Source organism: Mixophyes fleayi, chromosome 3 (genome assembly GCF_038048845.1).
Source record: "Mixophyes fleayi isolate aMixFle1 chromosome 3, aMixFle1.hap1, whole genome shotgun sequence".
NCBI lineage: Eukaryota > Metazoa > Chordata > Amphibia > Anura > Limnodynastidae > Mixophyes > Mixophyes fleayi.
The window spans coordinates 91710725-91735486 of record NC_134404.1 but is presented as its reverse complement, the minus strand read 5'-3'; the positions used below and the strand labels follow the sequence as shown (position 1 = coordinate 91735486).

The 24762-nt window shown below is 40.0% G+C and overlaps 1 protein-coding gene across 1 annotated transcript in view; it reads left to right on the top strand.

The window, feature by feature from the left end:
* The window catches only part of MINDY4B (MINDY family member 4B), a 59070-nt gene that overhangs the window by 4635 nt on the left and 29673 nt on the right, over nt 1–24762 (top strand). The window contains exons 2-3 of the mRNA XM_075201968.1: nt 7130–7248; nt 7367–7394. Coding sequence (XP_075058069.1) covers nt 7130–7248; nt 7367–7394 — 147 coding nt within the window. The remainder of the gene's footprint in view (nt 1–7129; nt 7249–7366; nt 7395–24762) is intronic.

Genomic DNA, 24762 nt, shown 5'->3' with positions numbered 1-24762 from the left:
TACTACACTACCACTACAGAGTTCGCTCTCCCTGGTGCTGCCTTGTTCTCTTACCAACTGTCTATCACCTATCATGTCAGTGGGCTAACCTAAGGGCTGTGACCTGCGGACCTCCGGCAGCAAAATCCATTTTGCCTTGCGGCGGTACTTGGTGAGGATCGGGGGGTTCGTTAGACTCCACTCCTTGGGAAGGCCAGTGCTAACACTGGCTGTTAGAAATCTCCTGAGAGGCGTAACAACACCTCACTCAACTGGTCCATGGTGCAAATCACTCTAGCAAGCTACTTTGATGCAAGAGCCAGGAAAAAAGTATCTGTTTCCGGGCACTTGGGTGCTAACCACCAGTTTTGGGATTTACCCAGAAAAGGAACGGTCATCTCTTTTAGGCGAAGATAGGACTTAAAAACTTAGCTCAATAGTGAACTCAATTTCCCCTGCTTTTGGAAACTGGAAATAGCAATATCAGTTCCAGTCAGCGATAGCCGGAAGTATTGCAGAGTGATGGTGTTTCTTCAGCGCTCATAGCATTTTCCACAAGTGACCACACTTACCAAGTTTTAAATGTTTCGCTCTGGGAGATCCCGGAGGGGAGGTGAAGTGTGAGGACAGAAGGGAGCAGGGCTCAATGATTTTGCATCGTTTGGCAAAAGCATCATTTTGCCACAGGGGGTGGGACCAAAATGATGTGATCTACCACGAATCGCTTCATGGAGGCCCCCACACTGCCCTCTTGAATAGTTAGTGGCCTGCTCTAGTGGGAGCACTATCTGGAATTTGGAAGTGTCACGGCCATTCTGGGAGAGTGGGCAAGGTATGAAATTATCTGTACAGTAAAGTGCTGCAGAACATGTCCATGCTATATTACTAAGATAATAATAATAATAATAATAATAATAATAATTAGATCCTAGTGTAGTGTTTCCCAAACCCAGTCCTCAGGGCTCCCTAACAGTGCATGTTTTCCATATCTCATTGCTGGAGCACAGGTGTATTCATTACTGACTGACACATTGTAACAGATCCACAGATGGTCCTAATTATGTCACATGTGATCCAGAAAACCTGCACTGTTAGGGAGCCCTGAGGACTGAGTTTGGGAAACCCTGTCCTAGTGAATTGATAGCCAGTCATTTTAACAGTGAGATCAGTGAGGCAAGAAGTATTTTGTTAAGCTGAAATCACATGAGAACTTGTTCAGTCAGCAGATGTCTGTCTCTGTTGTATGTAGGTAATGTATTTAATTTAAGAAAAACATTTTAATTGTATGTAATATAAGTAAATGTATAACTTTCTCCTATTAAGCAGTAATTTTTCCGCTGTTTTCTTACACCCTTCAGTTCTCATTATTTTCTTGAATGCAGCTTTGTACTAATTCATACACCACCATATAAAACAAATTCATAGTATTAAACCATTTACCTGGCAGCATAGGTGGACAGATTATGGCCTTTTGCATCTTATATGCTCTTTTTCAATAATTAAGGACTAAATAATAAGAATAGATAGTGGTAACTGCTTCTAAACATTTCCAGGCACCAAACTCTAAAACCCGGGACTGTCTCTGGATATTAGTGACAGACGACCATTGTGCGAATTATAACACAATTATCTGTTCACCTATTGCTATGTTAAAATAACAACATCATCGTTTAAACTTGTGTCAGTGAAATGAATTATATTTATCCAAATTTTTAAATTAATCATATAATAACATATTTAATGTACAGTAAATATAGCAAACATTCTGAAACTTTATAACACAGGCAGATAAGGATAGTCAATGTGCTGTGAAATTTGTTTAGGTTTCATATTGCTAAACGCTTAGACGCTTTCAGAACTTGATGAATGATAACAGAGAAGGGGAGGTGGAATATGAGAAGTCTTCGGCGTGCAGGCCTTTGTTGCTATGTTATTGTGTTCAGCAGGCATTATCACAGCTATGACAGATTTGAATAAAAGCAAGGCTACAGGTATTTATTTTAGCAGTAGCAGCCAGGGAGCAAAGCATTGCTGATAACCTTTGTTACCATTCCTGGAGGAAGAAAGGCTGCACTGAGTTTCAACACAGTGATGAACTAATAATGCTGGTTAGAATTAATCCGCCCAGGTGTCTTCTCTCAAATGTTCTTCCCATCAACTTTTTGTATATAACACACCCTTAATGATACAATATTGCATTGCTTATGTGAGGATTCTCGATACCTTGGCACCTACACCGGAGTTAACAAGCAATAACTCCCATCATCTGCCCCACTACCATAAGTGTGGATAAGTCTTTTCGCATCCAGGCTAATATCTGACTAAGTAAGTGTTATGTTTATTTGACCCAATTCACCATCAGAGCTATAACACTTTTATGAAAGGGTTAAGCAAGGGTTAAACAATCACAATATAATACTAGAATATAACTGAAAAGGAAAACTATATATTACAGTGAATGATCTCCTAAAGCCAATCCCTGGTTCATCCCATCCCATACATGATCCGATGTACTCAGGATTTGCTTGCTCCTACAGTCCTGGCCAAAAGTTTTGAGAATGTCACAAATATTATTTTTCACAAAGTCTGCTGCCTCAGTTTTTATGATGGCAATTTGAATATATTCCAGAATGTCATAAAGAGTGATCAGGTGAATTGCAATTAATTTCAAAGTCCCTGTTTGCCATGACAATGAGCTTTATCCCAAAAACAACATGTCCACTGCTTTTCAGGCCTGCCACAAAAGGACCAGCTGATATAAGATCAGTGATTCTCTCATTAACACAGGTGAGAGTGTTGATGAGGACAAGGCTGGAGATCACTCTGTCATGCTTAATGAGTTAGAATAACAAACTGGAAGCTTTAAATGGAGGGTGGTGCTTGAAATCATTGTTCTTCCTCTGATAACCATGGTTATCTGCAAGGAAACATTTGCAGTCATCATTGCTTTGCACAAAAAGGGATTCACAGGCAAGGATATTGCTGCTAGTAAGATTGCACCTAAATCAACCATTTATCGGATGATCAAGAACTTCAAGGAGAGAGGTTCAATAGTTGTGAAGAAGGTTTCAGGGAGCTCAAGAACGTCCAGCAAGTGCCAGAAACATCGGATCGGGGCACCACCAGTGCAGAGTTTGCACAGGAATGGCGGTATGCCGGTGTGAGTGCATCTGCATGCACAGTGAGGCAAAGACTTTGGAGGATGGCCTGATGTCAAGAAGGCCAGTAAAGGAGCCACTTCTCTCCAGGAAAAACATTAGGGACAGACTGATATTCTGCCAAAGGTACAGCGATTGGACTGCTGAGGACTGGGGTAAAGTCATTTTCTCTGATTCAGATTGTTTGGGGCATCTGGAAAAATGCTTGTCCATAGAAGGAAAGGTGAGCGCTACCATCAGTCCTGTGTCCTGCCAACAGTAAAGCATCCTGAGACCATTCATGTGTGGGGTTGCTTCTCAGCCAAGGGAGTGGGCTCACTCAAGATTTTGCCTAAAAGCACAGATATGAATAAAGAATTTACCAAACTATCCTCCAAGCGCTTCTTCTCTCAACCATACAAGAACAGTTTGGTGACGAACAAATGCTTTTTTCAGCATGATTGGGTGACCTGCCATAAGGCAAAAGTGATAACTAAGTGGCTCGGGGATCAAACATCAAAATTTTGGGTCCACGACCAGGAAACTCCCCAGATCTTAATCCAATTGAGAACTTGTGGTCAATCCTGAAGAAGCAGATGGACAAACAAAAATCCACAAATTTTTACAAACTCCAAGCATTGATTGGCAAGAATGGGCGGTCATCAGTCAGTTTGTGGCCCAGAAGTTGACTGACAGCATGTCAGGACGAATTGCAGAGGTCTTAAAAAGAGGGGTCAACACTGCAAATATTGACTCTTTGCATAAACTTGTAATGTAATTGTCAATAAAAGCCTTTGACACTTGAAATACTTGTAATTTTACTTCAGTATACCATAGCAACATCTGACAAAAATGTCTAAAAACAGTGAAGCAGAAAACTTTTTGAAAACCAATACTTGTGACATTTTCAATTTTTTTTGCCATGAATGTACTGTCAGCAAGGCCACTGTCCACTACAAGTGTCACCCAGCTTTTGGAGGGCACTCACCTTCCCAAGGGCTCTCAGGATTCGGGTAGGAAGAAGAAAATGTCCGATGGTTGTAATCCTTTTCTCAGCCTCAAAGCTTCAGCAGCCTGGTGGAAACTTTAACTGCAGCCAATGCAGCCCAATCCTTAGTCCTCAGCCAGTTCTGGCAGCTAAATTTCCAGAGGCCAAGCACCTTCAAGAAGAACTATCAATGCTTCCGATAACTGCACTTTTAACCCTGCTCCAGTTCCCACAGGGATGGCTTCTGGGGGCAGGATGGAAAATCCCCTTTCTAGATTGGCAGAGTTTATCTCCTGGGGGCTGGATAGGTACTCTGTTCATTTAACTTTTAGGCTCTGAGTCTGCACATAATAAAGGGGTCTAATCACTACTGATGTAGATAGCGATGGTGTCATCCCTCGATTAAATTGTAAGATGCTTTTTGCAGGATTCTAAACTCTGTGCTGACCTGCATGGAGTCTGGCTGGTCCTCAGCATACATAGTCCTGGTACCTGCAACTGAAGAGCCAGCTCTTGAGGCTTTGTGGGATCAGTCTTACCACTGTGGCTACAGTTCTTTCAGAGAATATTTTAGAAAATACAAATGATGACAGTATACAAAACTGTACAGGTTGGGTAAGATCTGGTGACGCTGAATCTGTCGACAGTCAGACAGTCGCCAGATCAAGTGTGTTGACATGACTAAAATTATGACACTGTGACTGTTGATAGGTAGTAATGTCGACTGTCACAATGTCGACATACAAACGGCAATGCCAGCAGATTTGCCGGCTCACCCGCCAACAATACAGCCATCGGACCCGTCGGCACAAAATAGTTATTAGAAATAAATGGAAAACACTCACCTCTCTAATACTCACCAACAACCAGGTTCTTCATCTGTAATCCATGCTTGTCCATGTCCATAAAACTATATCCTGCGATCTAGCATCTTCAATCTATAAGAAAAGTCATGTCCTTAAAATTAAATCCTTCAAGCTAGCATCTTGAACCTAAAAGAAAAGTCCAGTGCTTAAAATGATATTCCTCGATCTAGTAGTTGCACCTAAAAAGTAGCCTAGTACTGGTACTAGTCAAATCTGGGTGACTCCATGCTTTTTGTCCCCCGAATTTGTTAGTACCAGTCTAAGCTGGTAGCACTAGAGTTAATCTGTTTGGGGGGGAGGGGGTGTCACGAAAGCCCAGCCTGTCCCACATGCAGCAATCTGAACAGCTGGCCGTGACTAGCGTCACCTTAGTCACTTAGCAATAAATACACCTTTTCTGCCACCACAAAGGATTTATTATGGTGTCCTTATGTTCACAAGAACCACTTATTAATGTTTCATACTTAAATCACATACACATGTAGCATGAGCCTCCCTGGGCTTCGTAAGTTCACAAAGCATCACAGAGAATACACTAGATTAAATCTATTTAATCTAAAAAATGTTTCCAAGGTTTATTTACAAAAATTAACAAAAAGACATACAATAGGTTTACACAAATGAGTTTCAGAAAATAAAATATGAAATAAAATCAGAGTACTACTTACTAGGTAGACTTGATGTGTGTGTGAGAACACAATGGAAGAAGATGGGACATTTCAGTCTTGATAGACTCCCCCATGAAAATTCATGATATAATGTCTAAAGCAGAAGATTTTAAACCCTTCCTACAGGCTCTTCACCCCCACCTTAGCAATTACACTTTTAATTAAGTCAGATTGATTCCCAAAATGACACATAGCTTTCCAAGGTAAATTATCTATCACTAAGATATATGTTTGGGCACCTCAGAGAATCTCTCACCTCTCATCTGCTTTGAGTGGCTAGATGGTTTACAACTTTGGGGCTTCAAACTCCCCCAAGATCCTTAATCTTTCTGGCTTGTTTCAAAAGACTCTTTGTTAATTGCACAGGTCACTTAGGTCAGTCAACAAAACATACTTTGAGAGGTTACATAAAATATACACATTGTCATACATGAATTCAAAAGAAAATAACAATCAGTCATTAGATGTACTACATAATCATCACAGGTGGGATCACGCTTTTTTTAAATTTATGTATGCTATGTTTTTTATTCTAGTATTAACTATTTCTCACTAGCGGGTAAACTGGCATTGCCGATTCAATATCGATATTACTACCTATTGACAGTCACAATGTTGCCATTTTAACCATGTCAATACCCTGAATCTGTCGTAGGTCTGACTGTTGCCAGATTCAACATCATCAGAATGACTACATCCCAACAGGACATATAAACAGAAGAGGGAAACATAATTTGGGCTATCTTTAGGTGAGGGGGATGTGTAGTCCTCTTCTTGACGAAGTTTTAGGAAAATCTGCATAATTTTGAGGTGAGCACAGTATCTGAGATGCAGTTACAGGAAGTCCATATAACCAACTAGCAGTAGGACCACAGTACTTTTAGGGTTGCTCCCTGGACCTTTGGATTTATTAGCCATTGCACTGAATAATACATTCATTTTTGCGCAATATAACATTTTTATTATGCTTTGCTATATGATGACGTCTTCATTATGCACATTATTTGACATCATTGTGCATTATCTTTTCTTTTCTTTTTTTACTTAATTATATGGCATAGGTCTAGGTTACAACAGTGAATGGGTAATCTCTGATATCAAACCGCTCAATCTGCATCTCCCTTTTTGTAGCAGTGAGAAAACAGGATCTATAATAAGACTCAAAAACATTTATTCAGGACCTTGAACATTGAACAATTCGCTCTCTTAAATTATTCAAGCCATGGGGAAACAGATATGTAATACCAGACCAAATCTAAACATGGATTTTGTTGATGAACTAAATTTAAACCACAGGCAAAAAAAAGCCAGACAGGTATGTCCAACTCTGATAAAACTTTAATCAGGAGGTGCTGACATAAAATCCCATTCAGAATGGTGACACTTTGTCAGTAGGTTTCAGGCTGGTCTTTGTTGTTGATGCATTATCAGTCTTTGATATCCCTTATAAAAGGAGGACCAATTTCATCTATATTTTTATGTTCCCTTCAGCTTCCGATGGATAAAAGAACTTCAGAAAGAGAACCTGGCCGCAAACCAATGGAGTTAGAGGAAATAACAACCAAAATTTCTGAACTTGACAAGTGGAGATCAATATTCAGCTCACAGGGGTAAGACTTTCACTCACAAGTGGAGGACTTATTTGTACCTATAACTAAATGTTTCATTAGAATGCTCTGGTTTTAAGCAAGTTTCAGAGCCTCTAACAATTATTTTTTTTGTTTGCAGGTTGGAGATCAGCAAACCAATCGTGCAGGTAATCTCTGGCAGTTAACTTACAGTAATGGCCACATAGTGGAAATAACTAGAAATGTTTGTGAAGTTGAGTAATTGGAGCAAGTTGACATCTTTTCCTTTAAGACATTTTGCTTTTGCATCTGTACAAAAAATCTCTTTGCTTCAATAATGTATAAGTACTGTATCCTAAAAGTCTAACAATGCAGAGTAAACAGCAGAACATTGATGGCAAATAGAAACACCAACAATTATTCCAGAGTGGTCCTAATAGATATGCAGATAAGCTGTAAACATGTCTGTGTAACTGTTACGCTATATTGTAGTGATAAAATAATATGCTTTTTATTCACTTTTGATAATATTTCCTGAGATCTACCAAGATTCCTCCAACAGTGATGTATGTATGATTATTATATCTATATCAGTGTATTCAGCATGTTATGACATTGCATGTTACAAACAAAGTGAAACATGTAGGATATATGTTGAATTAATGGAGCAGCAACTAGCGGAAAAGGGAGGTCTGTCTCTAGGAGCTTACAATATATATGATATTTTGGGGGGGAAACATGGACAGACTGGAGAGAAAAATATACAGACATACTATCAAGCAATGGCTATGAGTCCTTCATTTCACTTATTGAAAATGGTTTCAAGAGATTTCACCTTGACCCTTGGTTGCTCCTGCAGCTGAAGATATTTGTCAAAACTAAATAGGATAAAGTTGCTGTAACCTATACCAAACAATATCAAGATGTTTCCATTTTTTGTTTCATTTTTAGAGTTGCACTAAACAAATGACAGAATTTGTTTGGTTGTTATTGGTTATAGTGCCTGTTTTTTCTTTACACTACATAGAATGACTCACTTATTTCCATGAATGTGCAGCATTCCGCTCTTCTCCTATACAAACACAATGACATACCTGTAAGTCAGCAAGAACTGACAGTGAAACTTTCATGCATGCAAGTTGGCCGCAGTGTTTATTAAGTACGTAAATGGAGAAAGCAGTTTGCTTCACATACTTATAACCATAAATATAAATATAAATAACTTACATAACCCCTTTATATGTAATTATTATGTAACCCCTGTCACTGTGTGTAGTGTGAGGTGCTCAGGTTAGGCAATGCACCTCCTTCTCTAGCCCTGGCTAGCTCATAGGCATGGGTGTAAATTGTAAATGACCAGGGGGTCCCCCGCCCATGCATGATTTTTGTTCAACAAAGTCTCTTTGAAGGTGGTGTGACACAGGTGATGTCACGTCGTAGTGCAGTGCAATAAAGGTCAGAATAATTTGGGTGCCAGACCATTTCTATGTTTAATAAAAACAACTATTTATTTACATTACTCTTCAATCCACCACAATCTTAATTGGTTGCAGGAATAAAGTAAATTAGAGAAACCCACTGGTGACCTCCTTAAATTAAAATGAAATGTAATTACTAAATTACAGAATTCAATATCATTATTATACACTACTTTATATGTACAATATCAACAGAGGATAGTGAATAAATAAATATATTATCAATCACTATACTAAAGGAACTAAAGATGTTCCCCACAAGATGTGCTGATATATGTGGATGCAAATAACTGTCACAGTTTCCAGACCACCCATCAGGTCACATGCTCCAGAGCATCTAGCAGGTGCACAGGTGTATTACCAACAGTCACATTTTTCAGATTTGGTAATGCATAGTTGTAAGTGGCCGGCGGACATTTTGCAAAATAACTCAGACGATGCAACCGATTACAACTCCAATATTTTTATGCAAATCTACAGACCAAGACCCTTAATAACCTTGGTATATGATATGCCCTGCTCAGACATCAGGCATCATAGAAATAAGTCACTCATAAAAGTCGTACTTATGCTATTGATATATAGATATGTACAGTTCATATATATGTATCTCCTGTCTTTTCCTGCACAGTTTTTAATAGTATCTCAAGATGTTAATAAGCCCATTCCCGCATCTAGGGCATCTTCTTTTATTCTGCAGTTCTGACACATTTTACATGTACTCCCAACTGCATCTCACTCTTCTGCAGGGGTGATACTGTAACGCCCCCTGCGGGGAAAGACAGGGACAGACGCAACACAAAAGAACTCACCTTGAAAACGATGGTCACCTCCAGTCCGCTTCCTATTTCCCAGCTGCGATCCAATCCCAGCAGATCCGCAGCCGCAGTCACCTCCAATCACGTCCCTCTAAGATAGAGACAGGGATTACGGCCGTGCCTACCAGGTAAGGGCTGTCCGAGACTACGGCAAAGAACAAGGGCACAGTCATTCCAAGCTCCTTGCCGCCTCCTCACTTTGTTCTTGCCAAGACGCGGGGGACTACAGGCACTGAAGGCCAAGACTAATCCGAGGACTAATCCCGCCTCAAGTACCTCACACACCTGCCGGTGAGGGCCTAACCGAAAGGGGGAATCGAGCGTGATACTCACCGGGACACTCCCACTTCCGATCCGGTTCTCCTGCACCTTCCCGACTCCTGCGGATGACAAGAACACACAGCCTCCCTCTACGCTCTCCGTGAGACTAAGATGGCACCCACAAAACTGGACTGACTGCAACAGCGACCCGACCCTAACAACGTTCTAATGGTCGGCAACGCAACTAGTCAAAACACTAGGACTAACTAGGTGTGGTGCACTAACGGAACTGCTCACTTACACACTACGGGGAACACCAGCCGGTGTTCACAGCCTAAACCGGAGGGCGGTTCCTAACCCCCTACCCAGGTCGTACCAAGAAGCTGCCTTCTTGCTAGGGGTCACCCACGGACCCTAAGGACCGGTTCTTTAAGCCCGGCTGAGGCTCAGTAGGACAGCACACTAACCCGCGGGCCGACTGCCGCACGGAACAGCCGATCGAACTGAACCGCCCGACTGCCTGTACTCGGGTATCTCACACGCGTCCCTACGTCCGGAACCACAGGTCCACCTGCACGGAACCGGCCTTGAGGACCCTTGATCAGAACCACGGCCGCCCCTGGAACTGCCTCAAGGTGTGCTGCACTGCCACCGATTCACTCAGCCACCCCCTCTGGGTACCAGTGTGACCCCGGGGACCTAAGGGACAGGGAAACTACGTGTGTTCTCCCCTGACTATGTGTATGCTGGTAACTATGCTTGTCCCCACAACACGGGTTAGCACAGGAAAACCACAGGAACAAGAGCCTACCTTTAATGGGGGCCTGACGTCTTGCCCCTGGACACAGTTATGTAGCACACCCCAAAATACCGTAATGTAAACTATACTCGCCGCACAGACAGAATAAATACAGTGTACAGTACCTTGCACGCTACTTACCCGAACACACCGCTGCTAGCCAACCAGCAGGTTGCTACAGCACCACAGGAGCCTACGCTCTACTGTACCTCCTAACCACGTGTGCTCACCTCACACAGGACCGCGCCTACACTCACGAGGCTCCCACGCCTCTACCACACACCACCAGGGCCTTATGCCCTACACACCATGGGTCTCTGCCCAGCTACACACAGAGCCTTCTGCTCTGTTTCATGGGCCTCAGCCCCCTCTCTACCTCAGGGCTCTGAGCCCACTAACTAGGGCCTTGTGCCCTACTACCTAGGGGTCCTAGCCCCTGCCTAAGGCCTGTGGCCTCCCTAACTGACTGAGGGCCTTGTGCCCTTAATAGCCTACGGGCTACTAGCCCCTAACCAGGCCCTCTGGCCTTCCTATGGCCTCTAGGCCACTAACTACCTAAGGGCCTTGTGCCCTTGTACCTGGGCTCTCACGCCCCTGTCTAACTAATAGGGGCTTGTCCCCTTTATCATCAATTCTATGGCCTACTGGCCCACTAACTTCGTTGGGGCCTAGTGCCCAGGTCCCTGGGCCTTGTGCCCCTAATTTAGCGTGCCACGGGCCTAGTACCCGAATTTAACGTTGAGTATACTTACCTGCTCTGCGCAGGATACTCAACTTGCCACGCTGTCTTCTGCTTCCTTCTCCGGGTCTTCCAGACCCTCCAGCCGGCGGCGCCTCTTCTCCTCTTCGGCGCTGTTGAGGGCTGCTTGACGGGGGCGCTCTCAGCCCTTACAAGGGCTCCCCGCCGACGATCTCTGCTTGATTGGAGTCTTCGGGCGGCAGGGTAGCTCACGGCCCTTACAAGGGCCCCCTGCCGCCGCTGGTCTTGTTGCGGGACGTCTTGCAGAGACGTCCTCCTTCTTCTCCGCCGACGGACTTCTGGCAAAATGGCGCCACCCGGAGACTTATATAGTCGCCGGCGTGACGTCATCAGCCGGCGCGAGCGCTGATTGGCTCGCGTCGGCGCCAATCTTTTGAATGGCCGGGCGCGAGCCGCGATTGGCTCGCGCATCCGGCCGCTGATTGGCCAGCGGGGAAAGATGAGCCCTGATTGGCTCATCCTTCCCCCGCGCACGGGACCTGCAGGAAGAAAGTCATACTCACCGCCGCTGGATCGATGGACGGGTAAGTACTTCTCCTCTTCTTTCTTCACCCGCTTGCAGGGCTCAGCTACCAGGGGACTCTTCATCCCCTCCCCGGGCGCCAGGCACATCTTCAGCCCCTCCAGGGGCATAGCGATGGCGGGCACCTTCGCCCGCTTCTCGGGCACCATCTCCACAATACTTCACATGCTTTGGGTCTGACACTTGCTCTCAAGAGTACTCTCAGCCCTACTCACCCCTCCTCTGCAAGGGGAATTTCTTCCTTAAACTCTGACACTTTCTTCACTGTGTTTTCTTACCCCATCCTTTACACACAATGCTGCCTCTCTGCAACAGCCCTCTCCTGAGGGTGCTTCCATGCAAATTTTCACCTCTCTCACTAGGGGTTCTCTTTATACATGTCGGGTTCTCCCATTCTCTGGGCTTGGGGACTCCTCCCTTCTGCATATGCAGCCACACTACTGCACGCTGCAACCACCTCTTCTCTTTTAGGGTCCTTCCCACCTTTAATATGGGTGCTCACACCCAAATGTGGCTCCCCCACTCTTACTAAGAGGACAGTATTGTTTGTCTCCATGCGGCAGCCGCTACTAGGAAATGCACTGTCGCATCAACTCAGAAATGTAAAAAAAAAAAAGCAGCGCTATAAACCTATCTGACACAATGGAAAAATGTGGTCTGAGTCACGAATAATCTGACAAAATATTTATTCAATAAAACATATAAAAACCTATATTACTACATGGCACTATATATAGATGTAACTACCCCACAGTAAATAAGTCACAGTGCACTGTGATGTATAAAAGTATGTAGAGCTCATAAAATGAGATGATAGCGCTACTATGTCACCAAGTATATAAGACAGCTGTCTCCATTGTAGCTATATATATCAAAAAATGAGCATCTGGAGTAGTTCCGTAAGATTGAATCAGTCCGGTGCCACAGATATCCGTGGTGGATATAGAGCCACACATAAGATAGTCAGTAGTATCCAGATGACCGGATAAGAGTATTACGATTCTGTGGTTCACAGATAAATAATGTAGATTAACATTCAGACTTATTTATCAATGTGTAAAAGCAAGCATCATATAAATTCACATCTATACACTCTGATGTTCTTATATTATGCAGCTCCCACGTCGGCATCAATATAACATATATTCGCTGTTGTTAGCTGTATAATAGAGGGATAACCGGAACCATTCCCCACGGCTATAATCTTGCACCTGCCGTTTAGCCAATGATGGAAAATATGGAACCTCGATGTTACTTAACACAGCTATAGGGATATTCATGTGTCCGTATTATCCCATAATAAACAAAAACAGACTTATCTGTATGCAGGCGAAATAATTGGAATCGTGGAGCCGACGTAGTCCACGGCTCTCAGCTGTATGTGAGGCCGTCCTTGTGTGCAGCTCTTAGTAGAACCGAAATAGTTGGAATCGTGGAGCCGACGTGATCCGCGGCTCTCAGCTGTAAGTGAGGCCGTCCTTGTGTGCCGCTCTCGGTAGAATGCTGAATCGTGTTAGCAATCAGTTGAACAGATACTTTGTATCACTTCTAAAGCTCTCCCCATTCAGAGTATGAGCTAAATGATGATAGCGGCTTCTATATCCTTCCAGGGAATCCACAATTGGCAAAGTTATGAAGTATCCATGTAGCCATTAGCAGAAGGTTGATATTAAAAACAATTAAATACTTGTCATAGTACCCCTAACGGGTTTCATTACAGATTGTAACTTCATCAGAGGGAAATATTAGGATCTCTTTGGGAGCTCTTGAAAGCCTTATATGTATTTCACTTTCAATTAACCAATTAAGGGTGATAACACACACGCTTGGTTATTCTTAACCATTCTTCTATGACCCTTGATTATTCGTGACCACATGAATCAAAATATACTAAGAGGCAAATTCCACCATAGAAAAATCATATTAAAACTATCTTATAAATTATATAATATATCTTTATACACTCAATAACATGTACAGTACTTGTATACCAATCTGGCTGATGAGACAATATCCAAATAAAGAATAACTAGAAGATATAATTTGATATCCTGCATATACCTAAAAAATGTGAATGAATAAACGATGGAACTGAAAATAAAAATAAATATAAAAATAAAAATAATATTAATAATGATAATAAAAATAAAAATAGAAATAAAAATAATATAAATAATAATAAAAATATAAATAAATATAAAAAATAAAAATAAAAATAAAGATAAAAATAAATATAAAAATAAATATAAATATAAAAATATAAATAAATATAAAAAATAATAATAATAATAATAAAAAATAATAATAAAAATAAAAATACACATCAACTCTCCTCTCTGTTTCTTACCCTCTCTCTCCTTTTTCCTGGACTTTTTCCTTTCTTAATGCTTTCGGTGACAGATGGCTATTCTTCTTCTTTAGCTTTCTGGAAAGTTTGTGTGTCTTATTGTCATAACAACCAGCTTGATCTCTTAACTGACACCCTGTTTACACTATAGCCCTATAACTCAGCACCTAGCTTGTACCTCCAATGACCCCCCACACTTGTTGACTCTTGCCTGAAGTCATTGGGAGGGTGAATTAATATAATGCCGTAGAAGGAGTTACACTTAAGTTACTTTTCTCTTACTACTATCTGTCCCAACTGTATGGAGGCCCTGTAGGTTTGTCTTTAACCACTACCAGTCACACCAATGTTAGGACTCTGATCCTAATTTGTATCTGGCCTGAAATGCTTCTATGCTACCACAGGTGCTGCTGTTTTGCCATTGGACATTTCCACTTTGCCTGAAGGTGTTTACTTGCTTCCTTGATCATCACCAGCACCTATTCTACTGCCTTATGTACCTGCTCCAAACAGTGCTCCTTGCAGTTCATTAATTGTTTTCTGCTTCTGGTCCCTGTCAGTACTGTGAATTGTGCCTGTTGTTCTCCTGATTATATAACTTTTGTCTGGTCAAGTGATTTGCACCTTTGTGTATGACCCAGACCCCGACTTTGCTTTGCTCCTGTCAACTCCCTGGTATTGTTTGTGGATCTCTGACCCTGGCTTGCCTGACTCTACTTTTCTTGATTCCCTGTGGATCATCTGGTGCCTCCAGATATCCAATATCTGTAGTCCACTGTCCAACTTTGAAAACCTGATTCTCCAGCTTCTCAGCTTTATCTGGCAATCCAGACATCCTATATCTGTAGTCCACTGTCTAACTTGGAAAACCAGAGTTTCCAGCTTCCTGCAATTCCTTTATTACACCAATGATCCACAGGTCATCATCATCAACATCATCATCAACATTTATTTATGTAGCACCAGCAGATTCCGTAGCACTTTACAATTGAAATCGTCCCCTGATTATATTGATTTATGTTCACCCAATAAGACAATGTAGACAGCTCTTCACCATCTTAGTTTTCTGCTCCACTTTCTTTTTATTTATTTATTTATTATTAAATGAAACTCCTCAAGATTGCCCACATATACTCCACCAATACATAGTATACCCAACTCATTACATCACCTATATCCACCTCTTTCATTTATTTTTACATCAGCAATCTAAAGCAGCTTCATCTCCCAATCCATAAAGCCATCTCAACACTTAAAACCCACTTGGAAGCCTCCATTGCTGACCCAGTCTGATAGGAATGTGACCCATACTCTGCTGCTGAGTGTCAAAACTTGGTCATACAATGTCTGAAAATAGATATAATCTGAAAACGAGACAAAACTCTCATCCTCACAACACTTCTCATCTTACATTTTTCATAGTCCTGTTATGAATGTTTTTGTCAGTAATACAAAACTCCCCCACTGCTGCTCTTCATTGCATGGCCAGATTAGCTTGGCTTGCTGGTACTGATCATCTGTACACTTTTCTTCAACTTGATTTGGCCTTACTTTCCTCCTGTTGTGTGGGCCATGGCTGATGGCAGGGCTCCTCTCGGGCCACCTCCCTCCTGAAGTCATACTCTATCACAGGTGTTCCCAAAAGCCCCACAAGGCACTCTAGCAGCCTTGCCTTGTGCATGTATACTTGACCAGTTCCTGTTCCCTTTTTGATATTGACAAGTGCATTCTGAAGCCACTCTCCTTTCCCTCACTAGTGCTGTTGCCAGCAGTTGATTCAGCGCTTCTTTAATGTCATATGTAATGCCTCTAATAAGCACCTCCTAGCTACCTCAACCAATCTTAACTCATTAGCTTGCAATATATCTTTCCCATTATATTTGCATATTTCTCAGTCCTTTTCTCCTTTGACAATTTTCAGGCAAGAATATGAATAACTAATGGCCTGTTAATGACAACTGAGGACAGAAGATTATATTATCTGGGAATCTATTTAGAACACTGGGATAGGGTACAGAGAAACATAACTTATAGTAACAAGCATCTGTTTTACACAAACAAAGAAAAGATAAAACAAAGCGTTCAGCCTAATGTAGCCATGTTGTTACTACTACTTCCATGCATTTTAAACTGTATGTAATTGTTCAGCTAAAATAAAAATCATTTAGGGCCTAATAGACATTTAGGGTCTGATTCTTTAAGGCATGCAAAGCAAATGTAATTTTTTTGAAAACACTCATAAATCAGGCACACACACGTCTGATATGTTTGTTGAATACAGATCTAGGGGTAAATGTATCAAGCTGAGAGTTTTCCGGCGGGTTTGAAAAGTGGAGATATTGCCTATAGCAACCAATCAGATTCTAGCTATCATTTTGTAGAATGTACTAAATAAATGATAGCTAGAATCTGATTGGTTTTTCAAACCCGCCGGAAAAATTTCAGCTTGATACATTTACCCCCTAGTGGGCTCTGCTCTAACAGACAATACAATACACTCCAGCATATGTCCAACATTACATGTGGAATATAAGTTCTCAAAAGAACGCTCAGCTAAAAGAAAAACTATTAATATCACCTGTTAATAATATAGGACCTGATTCATTAAGGAAAGTTAAGTAAAAAATTGATTAAGTAGTCTCCTGGGCAAAACCATGTTACAATGCAAGGGGTGCAAATCAGTTTTCTAATTTGCACATAAGTTAAATACTGGCTTTTCTTTCGTGTAGCACACAAATACTTGATAGCTTATTTTTACACTGAAATGTAAAGTTGATCTTTGTGTACTACATGAAAAACAGCCGGTATTGAACTTATGTGCAAAAAAAACCTAATTTGCACTCCTTGCATTGCAACATGGTTTTGTCCAGAAAACTTACTCAATTAATTGCTTAACTTCCTTAATGGATCAGGCCCATAGTCATTAATGACAAATCATTAAAGAAATATATTATTGTTTTCTTCTATAAAATATATTTATTAGGTTGTTCTTTATATCTATTGCTCATAAAAGTTGCTCCTGACTGCAAACACAAGTTGTAGCATGCATACGCAACCGTCATCGCTAGTAATTAGCGATGACACCTGCCCTGTAGGTGGTGCAAGCAATACGACAGAAAAACATGTACCTTTGAGATGCCCAAAGCTTGAATTGTGTGCTAGAGCTTGGCACGCATTTAGTATACATTGACTACATGCATACACCCAGTCACCTCCCTGTTTCACCTCTGAACTTGTAGGCTGTAGTAAGGGTCCTTTACACTTGCAGATGAATTGGATACACTTGCACTCTCTAGTGTATAGTTAGTTTCTAGGCATGTGCAGAACAATTTAACACAAATATGGCACTTATCAGCATTTGCGTTCCTTGATGAATCAGGCCCTTACTGCACTTCTGATCATTTAAAAAACAGATAAAGGAGATTTTGAGACTAATGAACATAATAATATGTTTAGGATTACATGTTGACAAATGTATACTCCAGTTAAAAAACATGAACATTGCAAGATATAAAAATATATTATTATTATTGTTATTATTATTTTATTTAATGAACTTTCATTAACCCCTTTAGTGCTAGGAATGAGTTGAACTTGTCATTTTGCCTATGCAAATAATACTGACATAAACAATACTGACATTAAAATACTGAAAAGTAGGAAATACCTAAAGTTGTAAACAATAACATAAAATAAATACAGACAGTCTAAATCCCTACATGAATGAAATCCGGACACATATAAAATACTGACAGTGTGATTACCGACAGTAAAAATGCTGACAATCACCCTGCTGACATTAAAACGGCAATGCAAGCGGGTCTGCCGGCTGTATACTATTAAAAATAATAAAATAAAATAGTGGAGTCCCCCATAAACACTATTAACCCTAGTGCTGCCAGCCTACTGATGGTTTCCGTGAAATCATGGGGAAAAAAAGGGTGGGGTCCCCTCAATTTCATGAAAACCAGCACTAGGTGAACCAGCCGAGGTGGGTGGCACTATAGTAGGGGGACACGTGGCAGGGGGTCTCCCCCTGCCATAATGACAGCCAATCCCAGGCTGTTCAGCACTGGGCTGGATGCCCTAGGGAGTGGAGTCTGCAACAAAATTGTGCAGGTCCCCCCTTTAGGAAGAACCAGCCCGTGCCATCAGGGCGGAGGTTGTAGGGTAAAAGTGTGTAATGTATGGTAAACTTAAAAACACCATTTTAGCTTGTGGAACCACAGATCCCAGCCAGCCCGGGCTACCATTAGCAGTCTGCTGCGTGCCACTCACCCCAACTGGTTTGCCTAGTGCTGGTTTTCATGAAATCGGGGGGACCCCACTTTTTCCCCCCTAATTTCACAGAGCACTGATGTCAGATCCTCCATTTGCCAGCAGTGTTAGGCTGCCGGTGAAGAAGGCTTTAGTTAGTTTAGATGGGGAGGAGTTCGCCAGGGCTTGCCATTTAGCCCTGGTATGTTAAATTTAAGAGGCAGCAAAATTTGTATCACTGTGGTATGCTGTGATGCAAAATGAATCTTACTGCTGCCCACTGCCCACCAATGATAAATAGACCCAACAGTACATAAAGGTACAGTGCTTAGGGAATAAGAAAATGTGATAAATGACATACAGAATATATGCAAATCAGTTATCAAATTAAAAGGGACAAAAATTACAGAAAATTGAACACTTACTTAGGGTCATATAATCTGTATGCCGGGGGAACGGCACAATGGGAACAGGTTTCAATTAGATTGATCCCCAGAAGTCTGACATAGCATCTGCCTAGCTTTAAGCCCTGCTCCAACCACCACCTAGTCACACCTTCAAGTTAAGTAACCAGAATAACACTGTATGATACTAATATCCTCATGTTTTAACAAAAACTCTAATCTAAAGATCTAGCGTAGGTTTGAGGTTGGACAGGAAATGGTTTATTAGATTAATTTAAAACCCACCGATTTGGTGACAAGCTCATCTCATAAGATCCTGTAGTTTGGAGGGACAGTCAGCTTGTGAGAAACTTTTCCTTTCAACAGGACACAGGACATGTGCACAGCAGTGAAATAAATCAGATTAACTCCTGCCATGCCTGCCCTCAATGAGTATACATGTTAGAAACCATTTTATCATTGGGAGGGAAATCAAATGTTTACATACATTCATATTTGTATTTTAACTCTTGATTGGGTCTTAACCACAACGATATATTTTTCAAGCATAGAGAAAATACATGGTGAAGAAGAGCTTGACCTCTGCTTTAATTGTAGAATACCTAATGCCAAATATTTTCAATGTATAGGAAGATGTAGAAACATAACAGAAATTGGGACATAGTTCTTAGGTTCAGAAATATATCTTTTAATATTCAAATATTGAAGGGCCATACTGCTTACCTACTGTGTAACTTTGATAATTGGAGAACAAGGCACCTTTATGGTTCAGATATTCAAATCTAATGAGTCGATTATATATAAAAACAATGAGAATGGATCTACTGAGGAGAGTTCTGTATATTACTAGTTCATTATATTCTCATGGTTTATAGCTCTTCAGTAGAACTAATTCTACAACCTTGTGAGCCATAGGAAAGATAACTTAAATTGGGGGTGTATATTTAAGGGAGTAGAAAGAGAGGGAAAAGCATATATTACTCATAAAGGGGCTGATGCAGAGTGAATACTAGGCCAGTTTGTGTACCATAATGTGCGTGAAATAGCTCTGCGCATACCCAGAAAATGAAATACACAGAAACATAAGTTATTAAAGTCCCAGTCAACAAGTGTTTTACCTTAATGATGGTGCCTTTGTTAGCGCTGAAACTGGTTAGTGGTATGATCAATTGTTTTCAAGTGCTGTCACTCAGACTGGATGAATTTTATAATTGATGGTTGTGATACTACATTGTAGATATAGAGCCCGATTCATTAAGGAAAGTAAAGCAAAAAAATAAGTAAGTACAACTTATAAGTAAGTTTTCTCCTGGACAAAACTATGTTATAATGCAAGGGGTGAATATTAGTTTACTATTTTGCACATAAGTTAAACATTTTTAAACTGTTGCACATTTATGAAATATTTGTATTTATGCACACTTTAGATTTATTTTAATATATTGAAAAAATAGATAACAAAGTACTGGACACTTGAATTAAATTGTTTATAATCATTTGATTAAGTATTGATACAACTATCATGGTTTTGGGTTTACAAAATTATACAAACTTTGGATTCATCTCATTAACATTTTGGACTATTTCCTTATTGAAGCCTTTTATTCTAATAAAAAACCCCAAAAAAACCCTGCTACGGCGCCAATATAATATAATACTATATAATTTAGATACTGAATAAGGTGTACAATCACAGTACCAATTAGAAAATAATTGTATTGATGTAAGACAGTGGTCAAGCTGCTGCAAAAAAGGCGGCTGCGTCCACCCACAAACTAGCAATAAATAAATGAAAAATGCAGCGCTACAGACCTATCTGTCTAAAGATGTATGTCATACAAAAAAGAATAAAACAGGATCACGAATAGACTCATATATAAATTTAATGCATGTAATTCCACATATAAATTACCTATTACTGCTGATTGCAATATAGTAAAAGGAAGACACGTAACATAAACTCAGTCACCGTGCACTGTGACAGAGATACAAATTAAAAAACATAAAATGTATATAAAACGTTGCTCATGAGATAAAATAAAGAACCACAATGCTACTGATTGAAAAATCGCGACAGCTGTCCTAATGTAGCCAGTATTGTGGTAAGTAGTATAGTAGTCCAAAAAAAACAAAACCTTCAAAGTGGTCTCCCTACACGATGCTAGTATCAGCCGTGATAAGCTGTCAAAGGCTGAAAATATATCTTGTTTGGGTAATTAATGGTATCCTGATAGCTGTATGCAGATGTCTAGACACATATGGTAGAGAATCAGAGCTCTAACCGCCGTTATATCATATGCTTCAAAAGTTCTACTCCATACCCGCAATGGTAGTATAATCCAAAATGTTAGTGCATATAATTGTTAGTACTCACTGTCTCTGTCTGCAGAATAGTAAATCACTACACTCCCACCTTCAGGGGTTGCTCCAACGGGGACTTTTCTCTTAAAGGGTACAGATGACTGATAATATTAGAGATATACGTCCTGCAGGGAGCGGGTCTGTGACTCACCGGCACCCTGGAAATGTTGTTCCAATTTGAGCGGAGTCCTGAGTGTGTGCTGGCAGTTACTTAGTTTATCCAGACCTGATGTGTATATGGTTCTCAGCCAAACGGGTCACAAACACCGCACTACACCCAGTACCTGATGATCAAGTCCAGCTGGACAGCGGGCTTAGGAGGAGAATCGGAGCAGGCAGTTCCTCAATGATATCATTTGAGACAAGATGCAACAGCTTACATGTGCGGATACACAATTTCAATAACCGGCAAAACTAGCTTGTGGCTAAAAGGCAATGTTGAATAGAGAATCAGCAGAGAACAACTAAAATGTTGGCTCAATGCCTCTAACGCGTTTCATTACAAAAAAAACTTCCTCAGAGGGAATATCTAGACTCATTACAAGCTCAGAAGAGCCTTATATATGCTGCATCTTCAATTAATCAATCACATATCATTTAACACACATTTTAACCATTCATGATCCTATCAAGCACCATACCGCCGTATTGGCGTTCATATATGTGCTTAAAAAATCAAGACAAATTCTACCAGAGATGGAACAAACAGAGTCCACCCCATATAGCTCTATGGAATAAAACTTATGCATATAACAATACAGTTGGATTCCTATAAACCTATTACATCTACAGTATCTTTTTTCTCATCAAAAGAATAATAAAAAATATCGAGTTCCTAGAATAAACACTTACACTTTTCAATAAATAACCTGTATTAGACCCGAGAAGGAGGGGACATAAATAAACAGAAAATGTAACCATAAGATAATCTCATGCTTGAGTTCTGATAAAACTAAATAAACAATGACCATAAAAATAATAATGATAATAATAAAGAGAAAAAAAATAATAAAAAAAAAATAATAAAAAATATAAATAAGTTTAAATAGAAATAAATACAAAAATAAGAATAAGAATAAAAATAAAAATATAAATAAAAATAAAATTGAAATAAAAATAAAATTGAAATAAAAATTAAAATTAAAATTAAAATTAAAATAAATATCAATAATATTAATAATCTGGTGATAGTAATAATAATAATAATAATAATATTGCCAATAATAATAATAATAATAATAATAATAATACTAATAATAACGATCAATAAATACAAATGAAGTATAAATGAACATGAGCATTGGTAGATCTCAGCATAATCATAAAAAACAGTTTAGTTCCATGGATTCATTGAGACCATCTGGGTGGATGGAATTCAATATGTGCATCCAGACAACTTCTTGTCTGCACAATTTGTTGTATCTATCTCCCCCTCTCTCAGTCCGTTTGACATGCTCTAAGCCCCATACAGAGACACTAGAAGGATCTCCATCATGGACCATTGCAAAGTGTCTCGAGACACCATGATTTGGAAATTAGTTCAAAATGTTTCGTCTGTGTTCAAGGGGTCTCGTGGTCCTTCCCACGTATTGAAGGTTACAACCGCATTGCAAAAGATAGATAACATATTCAGTGTTACAGTTCACAAACCCTTTGGTTTTATACTTGTTGTTCGTATTAGGAGAGAAAACTTCCTTAGCTCCATGTTGTATCAGTTTGCATGTAATGCAATTAGTTTTGGCACATCTATATGATCCATTTAAGGGCTGTGGTAGGCAAGTGGAAATTGAATCATTATCTTTATTTTTGTTAACATTTTTTATCTGACTTCGGGCAAGTAAGTTTTTGAGATTACGGTTCTTTTTAAAGACCACTTTTGGTCTATCAGAAAGGATTGATCCCAAGATCGGATCTTGTAATAAAATAGGGTAATTGTTTGAAACAATCTTTTTAATCCTATGGGACAGATTATTATACTTAGATATAAAGGCTACCTCCATAGGTTTTGATTTCTTAGATCTTTTTGAGGATTTTGCGCCATTATAAGTAAGCAATGAGGTTCTATCTATTTGTCTGACCTCGTCTAGAGCAATATGTAGATCTTGTAAAGGATATCCTCTATCTTTGAAGGAGATAAGCATAGCCTGGGTCTGTTGTTCAAAATCTATAATAGAAGAACAGTTACGTTTCAATCGTAAAAATTGGCTCTTGGGAATGTTTCTCTTCCATGGTTTATAGTGTGCACTGTCAAAATGTAGAAAATTATTCGTATCTACTTTTTTCTTATAGTTGCGTGAAGCAATATTAGTCCCATCTACATATAACGTCAAATCCAAAAAATCTATGGAAGTCCTATTAAGAGTATGAGTGAATTTTAAATTAAAAGTGTTCAAATTCAATTGGGAAACAAAATCAATAGCCGACTGATCCGTACCATGCCAGACAATCAACAGATCGTCTATATAACGGCAATAGAAGACCAGGCTCGCCCCAAGCTCGCCACCCCAGATGCGCTCATCCTCGAACGCACCCATATATAGGTTGGCACAACTCGGGGCAAACTTGGTCCCCATGGCCGTCCCCATCCGCTGAAGATAGTGTACCCCCTCAAAAAGAAAATAATTATGCGTTAAAATATAAGTGATTACATCAGCAATGAACTTCTGATGTGTATCTGGCAGAGTCCCATCTTTGCTCAATGTCCTGCGTATAATATAAATGCCTAAGTTGTGTGGTATGTGAGTATATAGGGCCTGCACATCCAACATGAGAAAGCAATAGTCCTTCTGCCAACTAATATCTTTAGTAAGGTGAAGAAGATGAGAAGAATCTCGTATGAACAATTTCAAAGACCGTACCAAAGGTTGTAAAAAATAATCTATATAAGCAGATAAATTAGAAGTGAGACATCCAATACCCGAAATTATGGGTCTCCCGGGGGGTGACACCAGTGATTTATGGATTTTTGGCAGGTGATAGTAAATGGGTACAATAGGAAACAGAATAAACAGGAATCTCCATATCTCTTTAGTAATAATCTCATGTTCAAGAGCACCATCCAAAAGTGTCTCACTTCTAATTTATCTGCTTATATAGATTATTTTTCTCTCCTAATACGAACAACAAGTATAAAACCAAAGGGTTTGTGAACTGTAACACTGAATATGTTATCTATCTTTTGCAATGCGGTTGTAACCTTCAATACGTGGGAAGGCCCACGAGACCCCTTAAAAGAAGGATAGTTGAACACAGACGAAACATTTTGAACAAATTTCCAAATCATGGTGTCTCGAGACACTTTGCAATGGTCAATGATGGTGATCCTTCTAGTCTCTCTGTATGGGGCTTAGAGCATGTCAAACGGACTGAGAGAGGGGTAGATAGATACAACAAATTGTGCAGACAAGAAGTTGTCTGGATGCACAAATTGAATTTCATCCACCCGGATGGTCTCAATGAATCCATGGAACTAAACTGTTTTTTATGATTATGCTGAGATCTACCAATGCTCATGTTCATTTATACTTCATTTATATTTATTGATCATT